At 36.1% G+C, this 21,501-nt stretch overlaps 1 protein-coding gene across 4 annotated transcripts; it reads left to right on the top strand.

Moving 5' to 3' along the window:
• Nucleotides 1–16,238: 16,238 nt before the first annotated feature.
• On the top strand, nt 16,239–20,223 carry LOC104226429 (uncharacterized). Of its 4 annotated transcripts, none has more exons than XM_009778429.2 (6): nt 16,239–16,394; nt 17,496–17,590; nt 17,670–18,480; nt 18,587–18,692; nt 19,238–19,443; nt 19,700–20,223. In XM_009778429.2, exons 3-6 carry the CDS (start codon nt 17,750–17,752, stop codon nt 19,968–19,970), a joined length of 1,314 nt encoding a protein of 437 aa, XP_009776731.1. In that variant the 5' UTR covers nt 16,239–16,394; nt 17,496–17,590; nt 17,670–17,749; the 3' UTR covers nt 19,971–20,223. The 4 variants fall into 4 exon arrangements, with proteins under 4 accessions (XP_009776731.1, XP_009776733.1, XP_070009322.1 ...); XM_009778431.2 differs by having other exon boundaries at nt 16,242–16,344; XM_070153221.1 differs by having other exon boundaries at nt 16,244–16,344; nt 17,680–18,480.
• The last annotated feature ends 1,278 nt before the right edge of the window (nt 20,224–21,501 follow it).

Here is a 21,501-nt window from a genome sequence, read left to right as displayed (position 1 = left end):
GTCTTCAGCATTCATGAGAACAACAGAGTCATCTCTCAAACTCATAAACAAAGTCACCTCTCAAACCCTTCTTAACATGTAAAGATAGGGTCATGACTATGTACTGAAACAGGTTATGAAGAAAAACCTTGTTTATTTTATGTTATTTACAAATCTGTTACAAGAAAAACAGTTACGAGAAAGTTGTAGATGTATTGTAATACATGTAACAGTCAAACACTTGTTAAAAGTTTATGAATAAAAACTTGCCAAAGTTGTTTCATACAAAACGTGTGTTTTCCTATTACTTTCATCGTATTATAACACCATTATGAAGTTGAGACGTCTTCTTCATTAAGTGTCGATAAAATAAAAGGGCCCTCTTTTATAAGCCTCATGTTAATAAGTCATGAGAAGAATCATAAAGCATTTTCAAAGGATAAAAATGCTAAACTATTCTATAAGTCCTAAATAAGTAAGGAAAAGGCAAGAATAGAACACATTGAAGTACTAACAAAACTTCTTAATATAATTAAAAAGACTAAGTAGAAACTTAGTCAATAAAAATTTATACAAGTGCCCCATTATGATAACTGGGGACTTTCACCAAAAAATCCCTTAAAAACTAAGGGATAAAACCATCATCCAATTGAAGGGGTTAACACATCAGAAGTTGCAATATTTATTTCACTTTCAGCCACAGGCACAGTGGCAACTTCTGAAGAAGCAGCAACAGGAACGATTTCAGCAGAGCTTGAAATGTTAGGATCAATGAGGGAAACAAGAGTCACGGAAGCTTCAACTTCCACAGACTGGGTCATAGAAGTTTCACCCTCTGAAGCTGAAATTGCAACATTTTCAGCTGAAGCAGGAATTGTAATCCCAATTGCTGCAATATTCACTTCTTCATTTAAAAGTTCTTCTGTTCCGGGAACTTCAAGTGCAGGAGAAGGAGTATCAGTAGACTGTTGGCTTTTCTCGATGGTATCTATGACTTTGGCCAGTTCAGACTGCAAGTCAAAACCTTCTTGAGCAGCTTCCGTCAAAGCATCACGACGAGATTTCAGGAAAGCCCAACTCACTTCTATGTTAAAATTTTCCTCTAGAAGTCCATATTCCTTTTCCCACATAGCAAGATCGTTTTTTAAGATTTGATATTCAGCTAAATGGGAATCAAGGGAAGCTTCAAGAGAAGCATGAGAACTCTTCAAGGCATGAATCTCGTCAGAAGAAGTCTGTAAGTCAGCCTGAGCTTGAGTCAAGCTTTGCACTAACTCTCCTGCATATTCTTCCTTCCTAGCCAAAAGTGCCTTCAGCTCTCTAACTTCTTCACTAGCCCTGGATAATTGTTCTGACAAAGAGCATTCCAAAAGCTCTTTGTCTCTTTTCAATTGGCTTGAAGAGGCTTTGACAGTTGCCAGTTCAGAAGTTAAACCACGGTTTTGCTGCTCCAGGAGATTTTTATCTTCTTGCAACTCCTCTATGGTCCCTTGAGCATTCTCGAACTGCTCCTTCCAATTGGTTGCTTCAAGCTGGGCTCCCCTAGCTATTTCCTCGGCCTCGTGGACAGTCTTTTCAGACTCACGAGCTTTTCTTTCCAGTAGGGAAATTCTTCCCATTAATTCCGTGCCAATAAGGTTAGCCTACAAAGGAAAGTCATGGAAATGAGAGATTGAAGATAATTAAAAAAAAACTTGTTGGTAAAAATACCTTCAAAGTAGAATGAACTACGTCATTCATCAGAGTTAAGCAGCTATGGCTCTCCATCTTCTTCTTCTCGATATCTCCAATTAGAGGTTCGAGCCAAACATCGGCTCTGCCGGTCTTCCTCAAGAGGCTATGATTGGCAGGAACCTCCAAAGTAACACTTCTCATAGTCATACTTCCACTGCTAGAACCTGTCTCTGTATGATGAACAGAGGGAAGAGGAGCAGTGGAAGGAATGGAAGGAAAAGATGTAGAAACCAACACAGGAGCGGAAGCAGGTGCAGTAGAAACAGCCAAGGGAACGAATATAGGAGCGGTAGAAACTGGCAAAAGAATGGAAGTCGTCAAAACTGGTAAAGAAATACTTACGACTGGCAGAGGAATGGAGGAAATAGGAACAAATGAGGAAAGAGGAGCTTCATCAAAAATAGGGCCGAGCTCGCCACTCCCGAAACCACTGTCAAAAAGATGCTGAATTGACTCATTATTATCTCTTGTTTCGGCGTCCTCATCAGATTGAATCAAAACAGGCTCGGTGGCGGAGGTACGAGCAGGAGTGTTTTCAATTTCATCATCAATGATTATTCGTCTCCTGACCCTTGGCCTGGTAATTAGGGAGGTACCCTCCTCTTCTTCTTCAGAACTTTCCTTTGTAGCTTTCCTTTTAGGCAGCAAGGCTCGAGCCTTATCCAAATCAAGAGCAGCATTCGCAGACATGCGAATGGCCATAGCTACTTCAGCCGTCATTCCTCTAATGCCAAATCCTGATTAAAGGATGGATATACATGATTAAAGTTGAGGAAAAAGTGCTTAACATATAAAAAAAAATCATATAAAAGGGGGATACCATGTGTTTTGACTTTCCAGCCATGTAAGGAAGAAATTGATTTCCAAGTTCTCTGCTCCCTAGAAGCAATCTTCAAAAGTGAGTCTACCCAACCACGAAAGTTGGGAATAGGTTCCACATCTCCCATGGTTGCTACAAAAAACCAAGAAGGGACGAGGTTAAAAACAACTTTCTTTTGAAATTCTCAAAAGTAGGTACGGTAAATAAAAGGAAACCTACGTTCAAAATTCCACTTCTCAGGGAAGGGAATATTTGTTTCTCCAATCAAGTCCACTGTACGGACAGCAACGTAACGGATATACCATCCACGATCTTTGTCATCCTCAGGATTTACCAAAACTTTTTTGCTCCTTGCAGTTAAGGTAAAAACCCCATGGCGTATTAAGTTAGGATGGTATAGATGAATGAGGTGAGAAAAGGTGAAATTGACATTGGCCTTGGAGGATAAATATCTCAAACAAGCCACTGTTCTCCACACCAATGGACCGATTTGGGCCAAACAAATTGTAAAGAAACGACAAAAATCGAGAATAACTGGGTCAATCGGAGGATTAAAACCTAAAGTGAAGGGGTAAGTGTAAACAGAAGAATACCCACTTCTAAAAGAGGAAATTCTTTGATTTGGGGAAGGAATTGACATTCGGAGACTATCCTTCCAGTTACAATCTCTTCTTATGGTGGGGATTGTAAGCTCGGTTACTATTGTTGGGTAAGTATCGGCTCTTTCTAAATTTTTAATTTGTTTTTGAAGAGACGTTTTGTCACTTTCAAAAGACAAATCACCGGGAACTATATCATCAACTGAGGGTTCTTGAGAAGGATCAAGAATTTCCCTACTTTTAGAAGAAGGGGCTTTTGGGATAGAACTCCTTGAAGAAGAACCAGAGGAGCCGCCTCGCGTAGATTCTAACCCTGTTCGAAGCCTACCTCCTCCGCCTCTTTTGTGTCTAACAGGGGCGTTGGGGAATTGATCTAGAATTGGAACTTTTTTACGGTCTTTAGAAATACTTTTGAATGTTTATTTCATTCTTATGCCATACTTTACGTCTAGGATTCCAAAATGAGTATGTTTGAAAGATTTAGACTTGAAAAGTCACAAGAAGAAGTTTTAGAAAGAAAAGATTTTTTTTGGGAGTATCCTTTATTTTGAGAAGGGGTCATCGTCCAGGCTAAGGGTCCTGACCAAGGCGCTGACTTCCTGAAACTACTTGTGCCAAAGTAGGGAGCATACGAGCCGAGGGTCTCGTTGCTGAGAATTTATTTAGCCATGCTAAGGTATGATATATGAGTGCTGAGAACCATGAAGCGAGTGGCACCTCGTGGATTGGGCCTATTCGATCAGGTTGGGATCGAACCCGTACCGATCACACGGTGACTGAGACGGAATTAAGTCAGGATAGTTGGAACTCCCAAAGTATAAAGTGAAGTATTTTTTTAAAGAAAGAAAAAGAGAAGAATTTCTTTTAGAATATTCATAAATTGCTATTATGCAATTATTTTAGAATTATTATTATAACCTTTATGTTTTACATGCATTTAGAACCTTTGCTCGTAATGTATATGTTATTAAAGTTTCTCTCCCTGTTGTTGAGACTCACTGAGTACAGTGGATGGTACTGACATTCTCTTTTGGGAACCTACGTTGGTCTGCGGTACAACGTAGGAACCGGATTTGCAGGCGAGCAGGCTACGAGTTAGGATTTCCTTTCCTTCCAGTGATATTGGTGAGCTCCGCTTTTGTTCGTGGAGTATTCTTAGAGTCATTTTCATTTAGCTATTTCTTTATTTATTTAGAGAACTGGCCAAGAAATCTCATGTCCTGAGCAGTGCGTCAGTTTATCGGTAGAGGCTTCATAGACATAGTCATTGGGTTGAGATTCAGATGTTATTTTATAATAACTTAGTAGTAATTCAGTAGTTACTACTAATAAAGCTTTGGAGTTGATTTATTTAAATATTTGAATTAATCAAAAGTATTTGGTTAGAATATTGCTTTGTTGCATATAAAGTTTGGAGTTATAATAGGTTTGATAAGCAGAGATGGTTCGCTCGGTCATGTTTAGTGATCGAGTGCCGGTCTCGACTTGTTCAGAAAATGGGTTGTGACAGTTTTTTTACTTATTCAACTATTTGCTTCAAGATTAAACTCATTGGCTTGCACATCTGCTTTCTGGTATATATATTTGATTAAGTTCATACATTAACCATTTCACCTTAAGATATAAGTAAATTAATGTAATTCGCATCTGTTAAAGTTCTTTTTTGAATAACAAATAAAAGCTATCCTTATTGGACGGCATTTCAGTTTAAACCATGAAATTCTCAAATATTTGTCGGCGATCAAGAATTAAGCACATTGCACTGGACAATGTCATGAAGAAAAAAAACACTTTATTATAGTCAAAAATAAGAATAACAGACTTGAAACAAAACAACAAAATACTTGTATACCAATTATCAACAATAACAACTTAATGGATTCCCATAAGAGAGGAGAGAGATTGTTGACTTTCAACTAAAGATAGCAATAGAGTGATAGTTTGATAGATAGTAATAGAAATTTAAAAAGATATCATACTAATACAAATGTTATTGAATTAAGAAAGACAAAGGGAAACGTTTGCGTCATATCCTGCCTAATCATCTTTGTGCTTCTCCTCTTTAACATGTCTGAACCAGCCTCTCACATTTTATCTTCACTCCCACATGGTTGAAAAAAAGGATATGAAATCACATTACCAAAATGAAAACAGCTATGGATGTAGCCGATAACACTTCAAGGAGAAAAATAATGTTATAATGAAATACCCTTTGATAAATTTTTAACTTCATCGCTGACTACGGAGGTGTTGGATATATCTGGACTAGCATTGCTTCTTTATTACGAAAAACACGTCTCGCTAATTTTGATAACCATGGGAAGTCACATTCACATATTATGAACATGAAGCACGAAAATAAACCAGTACTCACAAAACTCACTAAGAATAAAAAACTGAGATCATCCTTAAGAGGAACCTTTATACCATAAACACGTGATATGATAAATAAAATCAACATGCAAAACCCAAAGAATAAATATAAACATCCTAGAAAGAGCCAACCAGCACCGAAGAAATCATTATCGTCGATATTTTCTCTTGGATTTAAAACACAACATGCAACATCATTTGTGTCGTGATGTTCATCATTTTCTTTAGATCTCCCCGCGTTTGCCATTTGTAAAAAAATAAATAATACATAATAATAGGTAAAAGAAAAAAGGAAGACAGTGTTATATAGTGTAGAATTGTAACAACCGATACAATCTAACGGGAGATAAAAAAGGATAAAGGACTTCTAGTCCTATTAGGACTCTAACTCCTACAATATTAATTACGTTAATTATAATTAGTTGCCTTTTTTATTATTTTGTGCTTATCTAAAAGATTAATTGGTTAAACTCGTTGGTTTATTTCCTTTCAAAAAGAAGATGGCTTATAATTATTAAAACAGAGAAAAAAAGAAGAGTTTTTGTGCATTATCTTGATAACATTGACTTGAAGGAAAAAGAGAAAGAGCCCGTTTGACATTTTGATATTTGACATTAATTATGTTAAATATCTGAGTTATTTGAATTATATGCAAATAACTTTAACATTTAAACCTTCTAAATAATCATAGATAATCGTCAGATATTAATTAAAAAACACTACATGAAAAAAGACTAACATTTTCTCAATTCTCGTAGTTATAATTTTATTTTCTGCATTATTCTCATAGATGTCATTGGAACCTAAAAATAGCCACAAAGTGAAATAATAACTCATATTTATGGAAAAGCACAAAGGCTGACACGATATAAACAATTCTTTGATTACAACGTGACTTTTATACTACGACTTGAACTCTTATTTGGTATGATATTATCTTTCAAAAATATTTCTACTTTGAAATTTCAATTTCTAAAATTTTATATATATATATATATTACAATAATGATTATCTTTATAATGATGCAAGTGAAGATATTATTCTTAATTTAAAATTCACTTTAATCAGATATCTAAAAATTTAAATAATTCTTTGGACAGGTTTATTTTAGTATGACTCCATTTCAAGTTTATGGATGATAATAGGCTATATAGACGATATTTACACCCTAATGTACCATGATTTATTGTTGTTTTAAAGGCTAAATGATAACAAAATACTCTAATTGGTGTTCTTTTGCTTCACAGGGACCAATCCAAGTTAGGAAGAGATTATGGAGTATTTTGGAGTCAATAATGTGGAAAAAAGGCTAATCAAGAAGCACCAGAGCAGAAAGAAGCAAAAGGAGGACTGGGCCAAAGGCCACCGCGACCGCGGTCGACCGCGATTGGACCGCGGTAGGCCAAGAAAGCGAGGCAGAATGTTCGAGTTTCACCGCGGTTGAGCCGCGTTCTGCCGCGGCCGCGGTAGATTGTGTAACTGCCCAAAACTTTTGGGACTAAAGTGTAAATCGGGGGAAACTTATTCCAAACTTATAAACTCAACAAACTCGCCCAAGAGAAGGTCAAGCTTATTTTTAGACTAATTTGGAGGCAAGAACAAGTGTGAGAAGAGCAACCAACCATTAGAGTTTTTCTATCTTCTCTTTGTTATTTCAATTGCACATTATGAATACTTTTGTAGTTTTATCTTGCTTTGTTATGAGTAGTTAAACATTTAATCTAGGGTTGATGGAACCAATTGTGAGATGAAGTTTTGACTCAATTTTGTTAAAATCGAGGCGGGTTTATTATATGATTGTTCAACATGCGGCGCGGTCAACATAAATAAACAAACACCCTGCTCGCGAATCATACATGCGACGTAGGTACACATAGAAATACATGCTCAAACAACAAATTTAAGAATTTACCGGGGAACGTTTATCCAAATGAAAGCCAATTCTCTTTTAGAGATTTAAGAAAATGAAGTTTAATACTTTTAGAAATTCATTTACCAATTCGATAAGATTTAAGCAATTCAACTGCCAACAAGATTACAGATATTCCAAGTATAGCATGTTTTTGGGTCCTGGACTACCCGAACTTACACATAATAGTAGCTACGCACGGACCCTCATCACCTCGTGCGTACGTAGCCCCCCCCCCCACACACACACACAAATAGGAGCACATAACCAATTATATCACCTCTGGGGACAATTCCCTCTTACAAGGTTAGAAAGGAGACTCACCCACTCTGAAGATCCATAACCGGCATTTCACGCTCTTCCGAAGACTCGAATCGATGCTAAATTCTCCAAAACTAGCCAATAATTATGTAAATCCATTAGCATGTGTTCAATTACTCATTACAATCCAATTTATAACAATTCCTAACTCCGATCGAAATGTTGACAAAATTGTCTCGGGCCCACGTGCCTAGATTCCTAAAATTTTCGAAGATAAACTTTACCCATAACCTCACGAACTCAAATATGTAATTTACTCTCAATTTCATACCCAAAATCATGGTCAAATTCCAAGAATATCAATTTTCTAGGTTTTCCCTCAAACTCCAAGTCTCTACCCATTTACATGGTAAAATCCATACATAATCGATATATTTAACTCAAGATAGGTGGGGTTAGCTTACCTTGTTGATGACGACGAAAAACCCCACTTGAAGCTCTCCAAAAAACGTCCACACCAAATGAAAAATGGGGGGAAAATGACCATTTCCCAAGTTTAAAAGAATACACTGCCTTCAACATTTCCGCATCTGCGATCACTTGACCGCTTTTGCGGTTCTGCAAGTGCAACCACCTACCCGCTTCTACGGTTTCTCACCAGGCTGCCCTTTTCTGCTTCTGCGTCCTCTCCACCGCAGGTGCGGTCCTAACCGCATCTGCGGTCCCAGTCTAGCCGTCAATTTCCGCTTCTGCAGCATGAAGGCCGATTCTGCGGCTCCGCACCTACGACCCTTGCCTCGCAGGTGTGGTTATACCAGCAACCAGTAACTTCAACCTTTTCCAAAATTTCATTTTCGATCCGTTGACCACCCGGAATCCCGAGGCCCCCGGGACCCCAACCAGTCATGCCTACCAGTCCCAAAACACATTACGGACTTGCTCGAGGCCTCAAATTATATCAAACAACACTAAAACCACGAATCGACCTCCAATCCAAGCTTTATGAACTTTAGAATTTCAAACTTCTATATTCGATGCTGAAACCTATCAAATCATATCTGATTGACCTCAAATTTGCACACAAGTCATATTTGATATTACGGACTTACTCCAACTTTCTGAATCGGAATCCGACCTCGATATCGAAAAGTCAAATGACCTCAAAATGACCTACAGACCTCCGAATTCACTACCGATCACGCTCCCAACTCTAGAATCACCATACGGAGCTATTCCCAGACTTGGAATCCCAAACGGACATTGATAACACTGAAATTCACTTCAAGCCAAACTTATGAGATTTCTTCTAAAATGCTAACTTCCACAATAGGCGCCAAAGCGCTCCCGGATCATCCAAAACCTGATCTGGGCATACGCCCAAGTCCGAAATCATCATACAAACCTTCTGGAACCTTCAGATCCCGATTCCAAGGTCGTTTACTCTAAAATCCAATCTTAATTAATTCTTTCAACTTAAAGCTTCCGAAATGAGAATTCTCTTTCCAAATCAACTCCGAACTACCCGAAATGCATCGACTATGCGCACAAGTCATAATACCTGAAGTGATGCTATTCCTGACCTCAAACCGCTAAACGACGCGCTAAAGCTCAAAACGACCGGTCGGGTTGTTACAGTTTGAAGTTAACTCCTCAATTAAAGGGAGTACTTACCTTGATTTCCTGACTGATTGATTCTGAGTTCCATAATTACTAATGAACTTTGATTTTTACCTTATTTGCAACTTGCTTTCAAACTATAAATACCTTAGTCTTTCATTAATACAACACACGAACACTCTTGGTTCAAAAACTCTCTATCTCACACTTAAAACTTTCTGCTCTCTCTTTTGTGCTACTTGCTACTACTCTAAGTTAGCCGGCTGCAAGCCAAGGCTAACCATTGTGTTCTCCTGCTCTTTCACTTTGCTTACTGTCTTCTTTACTTGTATGTTCTAGTTTCAATTCAAAGTTCCAACAACAATATGATTCTTTTATTGCTTCAGTTCATCCTGTTTCTAGTTTGTTTCTATTTATGGTTTTGCTGTGAAACTTGTAGTTAATATGTTTACATTATTAGCATGTTATGTACTTCCCTTCTTTAGGATCAGTGCATTACCCCTCGGTGTTATTTCTGAGCATGTCTATACCAATTATCTCTACCTGTTATGTGCTTACCATCATATGCTCCATGTATCCCCAAATCCCTTGACCCCTGTTTGTAACTACTGAACTTGCTTTGGTTCTATAACTCCTGCCTGTGTATGAAGCTGTCTTAAGGGTGTTGTGTTTGGACTTTTGTTCACTTCAATTTCTTTTCAAACTGTCTTTGTTGTTTTACAAAATCATTTTCAAACAAACTTCCTTTTAATACAGTTTTTTCCATTAAAACCTTCCAGCTTGTGTCAAGCACTCTCACTCTACTCCTAGGTTAATAAGTTATGCCCCCTCCAGTATGTGCACTGTCTTAGGATCCTCTTGAGAACCCTCTGAACTCTGGCATACTGAGGTTGGCCCTTCCACAATGCACTTATTCAATTTGGTTACCAAGTCTAGGTGTAAGCACTGCCCGGGATCTTTGAAGATCCTTAGGGAACTTTGATGTACCTAGACTATGACAGTGTCTATGGAATTGAGGCATTTGAGGCCATTAGAGGTTTTGGAAATTTGGGCCTAATCGAAGGCTCCCTATAGAATAGCTTCTTATTTTCTTATTTACGTATGTAATTCATTCATATGGTCTATAATAATCTGTAAATAAATATTATGGTAACTAGTGAAAGGGATAGGTAGCTACATGTTTATGGGGTAATACGGGTAGAAATCATGCTCATAGGACTTTACATTTTAATTTGATTGTTTTACCAAGTAGAAATCATGTTTATAGGGTTTTACATCTTGTCATGTTTATCTCAACATGCTAGAAACCATGCCTATAGGTTTCAAATAATTCCGTAATAGAAATCATATCTTCAATGTCTTAAAATCAGCTTAACTAATAGATGTCATGCCTATATGATTTAATCCAGATTCTATTATGACAAGTGTTTATGTTTGTTTTCATGTTTGCAAGTCTTAAAATCAGCCTAACAAATAGATGTCATGCCTATAGGATTTAATCCAGATTCTATTATAACAAGTGTTTATGTATGGTTCCATGCCTGCAAGTCTTTAAAATCAGTATTAAACCTAGATGCCATGCCTATAGGGAACGCTACCAAATCCTGCCTATGGATCTTGCCTAAGTTTAGTTTAAATAACTCAATCCGGTTATCGTTTAGTTCACTTATGAATTGGTTCAATTAAGTAGTTTATATTTCCTGAAACAAGTCTTTTAAAACTGCCTTAACCCGTTATTAGATATCATGCCCATAGGAATTTCAAAGTCTGTTTTAAAATATGCCTTGTTTTACTATAAAAATGTAATCATCAGTACTCCGCGTATAGGCAAGCCTTTAGGGCGTTTTCAAAACTGCAACTCTAAAACTGTTTCTATTGCTTAATGTTTTTCTGATCCTAACAGGCTTTAAAAACCCAATAGGCAACTGCTAGGGTCATTACTCCTAAGTTTACAAAAAATAAATTGCTTGCCTTCTGCATATTCACCTAGGCATCATGCCTTAGGATACTGTTTAATAGAAAGCCTTTAATTGTGTTTGAGTCGTGCTGCTTATGTGTCTTGTTTGAGGAGGAAACTTTGAGCCTCTAATTGCTCCCTTTATCTTATGTGCTAAAAGTCCTAATTGTTTTGCTTGTCGCCTTAGTATTTTTACCTTTAAACCTAGGGGTCTGTCTAGAACCACTTATAGGTAGAGGACCTAAATCCCTCCAGGACCATTAAGAAGGGACGGATAGCAGCACACAATAGATATCGCTGGCCAACACTCGCTTTGCATGACCACTAAGGGGATGGGAAGGGTAGATATGGATATGATGACCGGCGTGCTAATGTCACGCGTAGCCCCTTTCTAAGGAGTGATTACCGGAAATTGTACTGATGTGATCCTATAGGCTAACCAACCTAGGACCCCTCTCCCAAATTCTCTTTACTTGAAGCTTTACTTTCCTGCACACAACTTGTTTAAACTCTTGTTTTTTTTATTTGAATTATACAATGCCCAACATGCTCTATTTGCAATTATTTGCTTCAATTGATTATTAATGGACTAACTCGTAGGTATAAGTTCATCCGGGACCCACAGTTGTGGACCAAGAGATGTGCCTAACATCTTTCCCTCGAGGTTATTTCGAGTCCTTACCCTAATCTCTGGTAATGCAAACCAATCTAAGAGTTTATTGCTCTAGGTGCCCAAATGCACCATAATCCGTTAGGTGGCGAAGCTTCAAATACTCAATTCCCAAAAGGAAATGAGTTATCACCCTCCATGGAATGTCGAAACCCAGACCTCCCCCCTACGAGGGAGGGAAAAAATGGGGCGCGACACCTATTTAGTATGTATTGCTTGGAAAAAGGGTTCATATTTAGGTAGTTGTTGAACAACTAAAGGTGAGGAATGACCATCACTCCTAACGTATGTGAGTAATCAATACCGAGGATTTAAAGGTGAGATTAGGAATAACAAAATCTTGATACAATCTTAGTGAGCGGTGAATTAGTATCAATTAGCGTAGTTCAGAAGAATATGTCTAGTAAATTGTAGTAGTTGCTTGGAAGAGAATTACAACACCCGAAGTACTCACGATCAATAGAGAATACTTATGCGAAATTATAGAAAACATAGTGGGAAGGATTCTGTCAAGTGAGAAAATCATAACTCTAGACCTCCTTAGTCTTGTCTCAAATTTCATCCTTGTTAGTGATAATTTTACTGCTTTATATAGTTGTTAGTTAATTATTTAGAAATAAACATTATAATCTTTACAACAACAACAACAACAAACCCAGTTTGATCCCAACAGGTGGGGTCTGGGGAGGGTAGTCTGTACGCAAACCTTACCCCTACCTAATGCAGGTAGAGAGACTATTTCCAATAGACCCTTGGCTCAGGAAGGGCAAGAAGAAGAAGAGGAAAGCAAGGAATTGTGTTTGGACTTGTGTTTCTAATTATAATTATAATCTTTATAATTAGAAAATTGTTTGGACTTGTGTTTAAGCAATATTGAACAACTGTAGTTAAGGCTTAGTTCTCTGTGAGATTCGACTCCGCACTTGTAAACTAGATTATATTTTCAACGACCGTTTAATCTTTTTTATAACGCATAATTGGGCGTGATCAACAACTAAGAAGGGGCTGAGGTAGGGGAAAAAGGGAAATTGTTTTATTGATGATCAGATCTTAATTCTTACATTCCTATCACAAACTTACTAATCTTTTGATTTCCATTGCTAATTCTTTTGCAATTTTATCGTTCCATTTTCATGCAACATTTTCGGAAAGAAACTATGTAAATTATCTAAGTAGACTATCATCCAATCCTCAAAATTTTAATGAATACTTAATAAATTCTGTGTTCCCAGATGGGAGACTATTTATGATAAGGTTGTTAGGATTACAGATATGATATAAATACTCATGTATACGTGTGCGCATGCATGTGTTTTTTTACATAGATGAAAACCCTCGTTTATCTAAGCTAATAATTAAGCCATATGGTATAAGACTAAAAGGAAAATACGAATGACCTAAACAATACTCCCTCCGGTCCAAAATAAGTGATTTTTTTGATGTTTTCAGACAGATTAAAAAATCCACCTTTTAGCATTAATTAGCAATAAAATTGACCATATTAACCTTTATTATCTCACATAAATACTCCTAACACATATTCCAACACTATTTATTCCAAGGACAATATAGGAAAAAAATAATTAATTCATTCATAAAATCTGAAAAAATCACTTATTTTGGACCACAAGAAAAATGCCAAAAAATCACTTATTTTGGACCGAAGGGAATATTTAAAAAAATGAATTTTTTTTCCCAGAAAATTATAAGAAAACTAATTATGTTTAACATGGTGTTGTAAACATGTTACTTCTTCTTTATCGATTCAATAACTAAACCCTTTTCATTTATTTTTCGTATTATTGTTGGTTCTTCTCATATTTTTTATAGTCATATTGTCAGAGGCGGATTTGTAGGCATTTACACGAGCACGTGAACTCATGGTCTTTCCGTCAAACTAGATATTTTATATACATATTTTTAGAATTGGTCTAGTATTATCGGTTGGCACCCATGTTCCAAAGAGGCTAATGGTGCACTTGGTTAAATGTTGAGTTATTTACCTAGAGGATTAGAGATTAAATCCCACTTAATACTTTTTTTTTTCTCCTTTTAAGTGGTGCACCCATGTTATTAAAATCCTAGATTCGCCTCTGCATATTGTTATCAATTAATTTTCTCCTTGCTTAATTTATGCTTTCTCGCTTTTACTTTTCTCTTTTGGGTTTTCTCCGGTGTTGCTTTATTGTTTATTAGAAATCACAATTTGGGGTGTATTAGTTAGTTTCAAATTATTTTGATTATAATTTATCGCTAGAGATTTTAGGTACATATTAGTAATTGTGCCTAATTTGCATAAGCATCATGTCTCTTTGATGAATTTTGTCTTTATTATCAACTACTTAGTGCAAAAAAAAAAAATGATCGTATGAAAAATTAACGTATAAAAAAAGCACTTAAGGTTGTCTTTGACCTTTTGGGGTTGTAGAAGAAAAATCTCTAGGTGTGATTGTGCAAAACTCTCGTGAAGAAAGTTAATTGGAGTATTCCGATTAATATGGTTCTTGAGCTTGATCTTGAATTTTGTTAGTGCAGCAACATGACTTTTTAGGTATTGCTTAATGCTTTGATATCCGGATGTTGAATTAAAATTTTGTGCTCCTTTAAAATCTATCACGATAAGATGAATTAGGGTAATTATTTTGGATAGAGATCAGGACGAGTTAACTAGAATTAGTGACTTTGTGAAACCTATATCATTTGAAAACTTTTATGAGCATTTTGAGCTCTCCTTATCATCAAAACCCTCGGGCCTAGCTCAAGTGATAAAGGGTGGTGGATTTGTGTCTTAGGTCACAGCTTCAAGTCCTCACATTATGCAAAGCAAAGCTTGGTATTTAAGTGGAGAAGGGTAGAGGGGCGGGCCGATTATCCACCGAATTTCGAAGGCCGCAATTGATCCAAAGGATCAGCCCCAGACGGATTTCTCGGTCATAAAAAAAAAACATCACAAAGAGGTTGATCATCACACTGCGTGAAGAGACTAAATTGTCCTGGACGTCAATTTACTTATATTAAATCTTCAAGAATTGTTTAATTAGTCCGTTAGAAAAATGTCTGTGAAAAAATTATGATGTTTTCATATCTAATGCTTCTCCGGTTATCAGTTGTTAGGAATTCTGAGGAGCCACATGTTATCAGATTTTTCAATTAAAAGTTTATAACTTGGTGGCAATTCTAGGTCCCTTGAACGGGCATTTGTAGGGGTATAATATTACTATTTTGACTAATTTTAACCTTTTGCTTTATTTTTATCTTAAAAATAAAAATTATAAAAATATTTTCCTTTATTTTAGTTAATTGATATTTTATCGAGTTACTTTTAATTTATCTTACTTTCCATGAATTTGTAAGATATTAATAGTCTTGACATTTTGTTTTCAAAAGATAAAATGAAAAGTTTCAAAATATTCTTACTTAGTTTAGAGTGATTTTTAAGTTGTAGGCTTTTAGTAAATGTTGAGTTAAATTTCTTTAATATAATATCTTTATTTATCTTTTTAATATTTTATGTTATTCCTAGATAACCTAATATTTTGTGAAGCTATTTTTTTTATTTCATTTTTAGAAAAAAAAATGAAAAAAAGAGAGGAAGATAACAGAAAAGAAAAAATGGAAAAAAGCAAAAGGAAAATGTATCAGGACAAGAAACGAAGGAAACGTTCACCTCTTTTTCATTTTGTTATGATTTCTCATGGACATTTCTTTTATTTATTGCTTGAGAAAAGAAAAGTTCATTTATAAGAAGAAAAAAAATTCCACTCTCTTAAATGTACCAGCCCAACCCCCCCCCCTTCTCCGTCATGTCAAAAGTGTTTAAAGTGTGCTTAATACCTCAAAATATGTTGACAGCTTCAATTCGCTTGTGGGCGCTTCAATGTCACATCAAGACTCTAAGTCATTTTTTTTCTTTCTAATGAGTGTAATCCTGAAAATACGATACTAAATAATTAATATTTTACTTTTATCATAATTTTTTTTAGTTTCTTTATTCATATAATTGTTATCCATACTTATAATTATTAATTATTTTTATTTTTTCTTCGATTGCACCCCAACGGACCTTAGAGTTATTTTGATCCTTTTTTCCTTCGATAACACTAACCCTCAACCTTAACAAACTCCAACTGCACCCCATTTTTTCACGCCAACACACACACACACAAAATTAATTCATTATTTCAATTCTCTTATCTGGACATAGGAGAGTCAAACGGGGTCCACACGTTTTGAATCCCTTCTTTTCTTTTTTGCCCAAGCATAATTTTGGACCGGAGAATTTATTTTGTATATAAATAAATATATATAATATAGAGGGGGAGGGGGCAGAGAGCAAAAACAGAGGGCAACGAAAGAAAATTAGGGGAAAGGTCCGATTTCGCACCCGCAGCTCGAGGTCCGCATTCCAGTCGAGGTTCGTCGAGGTATTTTTCCGGGTTTTCGGTTCCAGGCTTCTTAGATCTTTGGCATAAAGGTCCATTTCTTAATTTGTTCTTGATTAATACTGTGAATTTTGATGTCTTTGTGCAATTGTATGTGAATGAATGAAGTTCTGCCTCTATGAATATGTTGCCGTTTTTTAATTTTATAACCTTTATGCTTAGATAAAAGTTGTGGTTTAATGTAACCTGTTGCGTTGGTTAATTAGGAAAAGACGACAACAATAACAACAACAACATACCCGCTATAATCCTAGATGTGAGGTCTGGGAGGGTAACGTTTATGCAGACCTTACCCTACCCCCTATCCAGGAGGTAGAGAGGTTGTTTACGATAGACCTTCGTCTCAAGAAAGTGTGGAGAGGAAGAGACGAGAGAAGAAGAAGAAATAGGGGAAGAAAGAAACAAGAAGGAGACAAAGGGCGATCAGGCAAAGGGGGGAAAATAGTAGCATCAAATAGTATCAATCAGGGAGCAATAATTCTAGTAAAAGTCGAGAAAAAAAAAGGTAGCATCAAATAGTAACAATTAGGGAGCAGCAATTTCCAGTAGCAATTCACAAAAATACTGAACTTGCTGCTAAGTACTAGATATAATAACAAACAAGAAGAAAGTATCTTTCAACCGACAACAAGAATATTCTAGTACTATTGGTAACCTTAGGAGAAACTCACAACTACCAGTCAACCCACCACCTTAATCGTCCACCTTCACACCTTCCTATCGCTAGTCATGTCCTTGATTAGGTGAAGCACTGACATGTCGTGCCTAATCACCTCTCCCCAATACTTCTTTGGCCTACCCCTACCCTTCCTCAAGCCCGCCATAGTCCACCTCTCACACTTCCTGGCTTGGCCATCTATGTCTCTCCTCCTCACATGCCCAAACCATCGCAACCTCGATTCCCGCAACTTGTCTTCCATGGCTGCTTCTCCTACCCTGTCCCTAATAACTTCATTCCTAGTTAGGAAAAGAATTAGAAGCAAATAGTGAGTTGGGCTCGGGTTAATAAAATTTGAAAAGGTGTTCTGTCATTGACCTTTTGGTATTCATCTGTGCCTTATTAATCACCTGATTTTTGTGACAGCACACGCCTTAACAACACAAAATTTGATTATTAAAGGAATTTGATGCAGGTGACAGTTATATAGAGTTGTTGGTGGGGCTGTCAAAATATATTGGCAGCCCTATTTCCTCCCAGAAAAACATAAGACCAACTTAAATAAAAGAGGTATCATGTCTACCATTCAACTTTCTTTTGAATTTTGTTGATTGAAAAAACCATTTCTTATTTTTGGGCCATGGTTTAGTGTCTTGCAGGAAAATTATTGTTGTTTGTATGAGGGTTGTCTGATATTGGTATGCAAATTTGGGAAGGCTGTATATCATCATGGCTTCGTTTTCTGGAATCCTCCAAAGACCGATAGTTGCGGCATCTGCAGTCGCTATAACTTCTGTATCTACTGATCTTCATGAAAAATTTTGGCCCTCAAAATCAATAGAGAATTCTTCTTCTGAAGCATTGCAAGAAAAGAAAACATCATGGGTGTCTCAGATATCCGTATCTAAGCTTGCCAATTTGTCCTTTGTCAACAGAATACGCGTTCCTGTGCCTAACATAAGTGTTCCAAGTCCCAGCGCCAGTTACAGTTCTAGTTCTGTTTCAAATCTTTCGTGTTCTTCCATAGGAATTTCTTCTGTGTTGGTCAATTTTTATCAATTAGCAGCATTGACTAAGTCTGCAAATCCATCAACATATACTTCTACAGTTCCTTCTTCGCCTTCAGAGGTGTTGTATAAATGGCATTTACCGGAGCCAAATGTTGTTGATATATCAGGGAATTATGATTGTTCATCAGTAAAGTCTAGGACTGTGGTAGTATTGTTGGGATGGTTAGGTGCAAAACAGAAGCATCTAAAGAGATATGCAGACTGGTATTCCTCAAGAGGATATCATGTCATTACATTTACTTTCCCAATGTCTGAGATTCTTAGCTATCAAGTCGGGGGAAAGGCAGAGCAGGATATAGAACTGCTTGTGAACCATCTTGCTGATTGGTTGGAAGAAGAGCATGGAAAGAACTTGGTCTTCCACACTTTCAGTAACACAGGATGGTTAACGTGAGTACTGTTTGATAATAATCGACTTAGAAACAAAAGTATATGTGTTTTTCTTAAAACTTGTCTGTTAATTACTGATTGAGTTATTTTATTCTTGGCTTTATAGTTATGGTGTCATTTTGGAGAAGTTTCAAAAACAAGATCCTGCTTTAATGACAAGGATCAAAGGTTGTATTGTTGATTCTGCTCCTGTAGCTGCTCCAGATCCACAGGTATTGCTGTCTCTGAAATTGCCATCATATGATTTCTTTTTCATGCAAGTGCTAGAAAGAGTCTTTCTACATGTGTAGTTTAATTATGAAGTTTAAAATAATTGTTAAAAACCGTATTTTTCTATTGAAATCCAATTATATCATCCTTTTATCAGATAAGTATTACAAGTGCCGTATACATATTACGGTCTAGCTATTCTGAAGATTGCTTAATTTGTACTGTAATCAGGACCGATTGTTCTCTTAATTTAATCTTGTTGCTTTCTTCTGTCTTAGGCCTTAAAACTATGTTGGTTGCTTGGCAAAAGATATTCTTAAACTTGATAATGTGGAAGTTATTTAGAAATTTCATCTTTCTATGCCCTCTCATTCTTGCTTTGGTCTTTTTCACCCCTTCGCGGCTGGGGGTCAGCTGTGGAGTTTCGAGGGAGGGGAGGTGGTACTTGTGTAGTATTTAATAAATGTTAAATCATATTTTGGGCGCATGGAGCTTTGATTTGATAAGTTGAAATTAACACAAGCAAGTTCTCATTTTTTGTGTCAAGGTATGGGCTTCTGGATTCTCTGCTGCCTTTTTGAAGAAGAATAGTGTTGCAACCAAACGCATCATGACTATAAACAACAAAGATGCGGATGTGACAATAGAAACCAAAACTTCTTCGGATGCTACGCCTGCAGTAACTGAAGCAGCTTTGCTAGTAGTACTGGAGAAGTTCTTTGAGGTGGTTTTGAACCTTCCCGCCGTAAATAGGTAAGGACATCTCTTGAAATAATTTCTGTTTCTATAAGTGCCTTTTTCTGCGAGTGGTTGTGATAAAATATTTTTAAGCCTGCAGTATTTAATAGAAGTACCAAAATTGTATCTACTTTTCGTCTTTGTACTCACCTATGAAGTAGACCTTGTCGATGTCATGTCCACTTTCCAATGGATTGTAATTAGTATGTGTAGCAAGTACCAAAAATAGTTCCCTCTATGTACTTCCATTGATCTTTGGATGAAATTGCAGGAGACTTTCTGATGTTCTGGATCTATTGACATCCCGGCAACCAAGTTGCCCACAATTGTACATATACAGCAGTGCAGACAGAGTGATTCCTGCGATTTCTGTTGAGTCCTTTGTAGAGGAGCAACGAAGCATTGGTCGCAACGTTAGAGCTTGCAACTTCATTTCTACACCTCATGTTGATCATTTCAGAAATGATCCTGAATTATATACTTTACAGCTTACCCAATTTCTTGAGGACTCCGTTTTAAGCTCTTGCAAACAGTCTTCCTGAATAATTCCTAACCACATTCATTCTTTTAGCCTTTTCTTCAGTTTTTACCAAATACTTTGTAAAACTTCTGTTTTCCAATTTTAAAACAGATATACATTTACAATACATTGGTGTAGGTTTATTAAATATACAGTAAGAATAAGATTCTTTTATTTTATTTTAGTTGTATCTGTGGTTTCCCAGCAATAAAGTTGCTGCACTGTAACCCAATTTTATATATTTATTTAATTATGCTACATGTCATTCTTGATCATCTCTATCGATGTTTTATAATCAGCTTATATTTTATAAGACACTCCATGTTCTCTAATTTATTTGGTATAGTTTGACTTGGCTTAAAGTTCAAGAAGAAAGACAATAAAGACTTCCAAAACATAAGGTTTTAAACATGCTATAAGAACTTCTGATAGTGGTCTTAAATATGCTTTAGCAATTGTATGGCTATAAAAGTCTAAATGAGATATTTAAAACTAATGTTTCGAAGTACAAAAATGTACCAAACTTTTGCAACTGACAAACAAGGAAATAGCCAAACAAATTGAAAAAACAAAATGCTCTTTTCTGACTACTAGTTCCGACAAAAGGGTGTTAATGTGGGGGACCGGACCGGAAAAAATAGCATGGCCGGTCTTTGTACTGGTCTGGTATCCGGCTCAATTGGTCCCGGTCTTTGGGGGCTAAATTTGATCTGGAACAGGTCGGGCTTAAGAATACCCTGTCAAGTCGGGTTTGTAAATTTTATTTTTATTTTATAATTTAACAAATATAATATAATTTTTATTTGAGTGGTATGAAACTTCTAAATTATAATAAATAAATTAAACATCAAACTTAACGAATAAAATATTACAAACTTCAAGTTTTAAATAAGATTTTTAATTTATATTAAATAAACTTAAAACATAACCACTAAGAACAATATTTGAATAAAAATTTCAAAAGTTTAAAAGCATTATATTTTATTAAAATAATACCTTAAACATAAATGTTACGATCCAAAATCTCACCAAAGATCATGATGATACCTAACCTTTGATACTAGGTAAGCTAATCACACTAACAACATTCAATCATCATAACATAATATAATAAGATTAAGTTATCATAAATAGCGGATACAGTAACCAACATACGCCAAAATGGCGATACACAATTCCAACTCCCACAATCAGATAATATAGAGTCAAGAGTTCAAACCGAATACATAAGAAATCTCAAGAGTACAATACTATCTGAAATTTTTTCACTGACTATGTTCCACGTACACTTAGTTTATCTCTAACCTTATCAAAAAGTATACAAATTTGCTTACTCTAGCAAGAGGTCTCTAAAAATTTTAGAAGGAAAAGATTACCTTTTTGTTGTTCAAAATGGTATTGGAATGACAGCTCAATACAAGTCAAAAAATTTATAACTTCTTATTCTTTGCAATAGATGGTGTTTGTCTACTTTGAACATTAAAATTTGTAAGGTCCATGGTTCTTTAGTTAATTTTAACTTGATAAGTTTTCTTTTGTTTATTACCCTTTGG

Source organism: Nicotiana sylvestris, chromosome 8 (assembly GCF_000393655.2).
Source record: "Nicotiana sylvestris chromosome 8, ASM39365v2, whole genome shotgun sequence".
In the NCBI taxonomy this organism is placed as follows: Eukaryota; Viridiplantae; Streptophyta; class Magnoliopsida; order Solanales; family Solanaceae; genus Nicotiana; species Nicotiana sylvestris.
Note: the sequence above shows the minus strand (reverse complement) of the source record. Positions and strands in the feature narration are given on the sequence as shown.

What these genes read in the sequence shown, in the direction of transcription:
- LOC104226429 (XM_009778429.2), top strand. Translation starts at nt 17,750, where the DNA reads ATGGCTTCGTTTTCTGGAATCCTCCAAAGACCGATAGTTGCGGCATCT. An exon ending in AGTAACACAGGATGGTTAAC is followed by an intron (nt 18,481 to 18,586) that starts GTGAGTACTGTT and finishes TTGGCTTTATAG; the next exon opens with TTATGGTGTCATTTTGGAGA. An exon ending in AACCTTCCCGCCGTAAATAG is followed by an intron (nt 19,444 to 19,699) that starts GTAAGGACATCT and finishes ATGAAATTGCAG; the next exon opens with GAGACTTTCTGATGTTCTGG.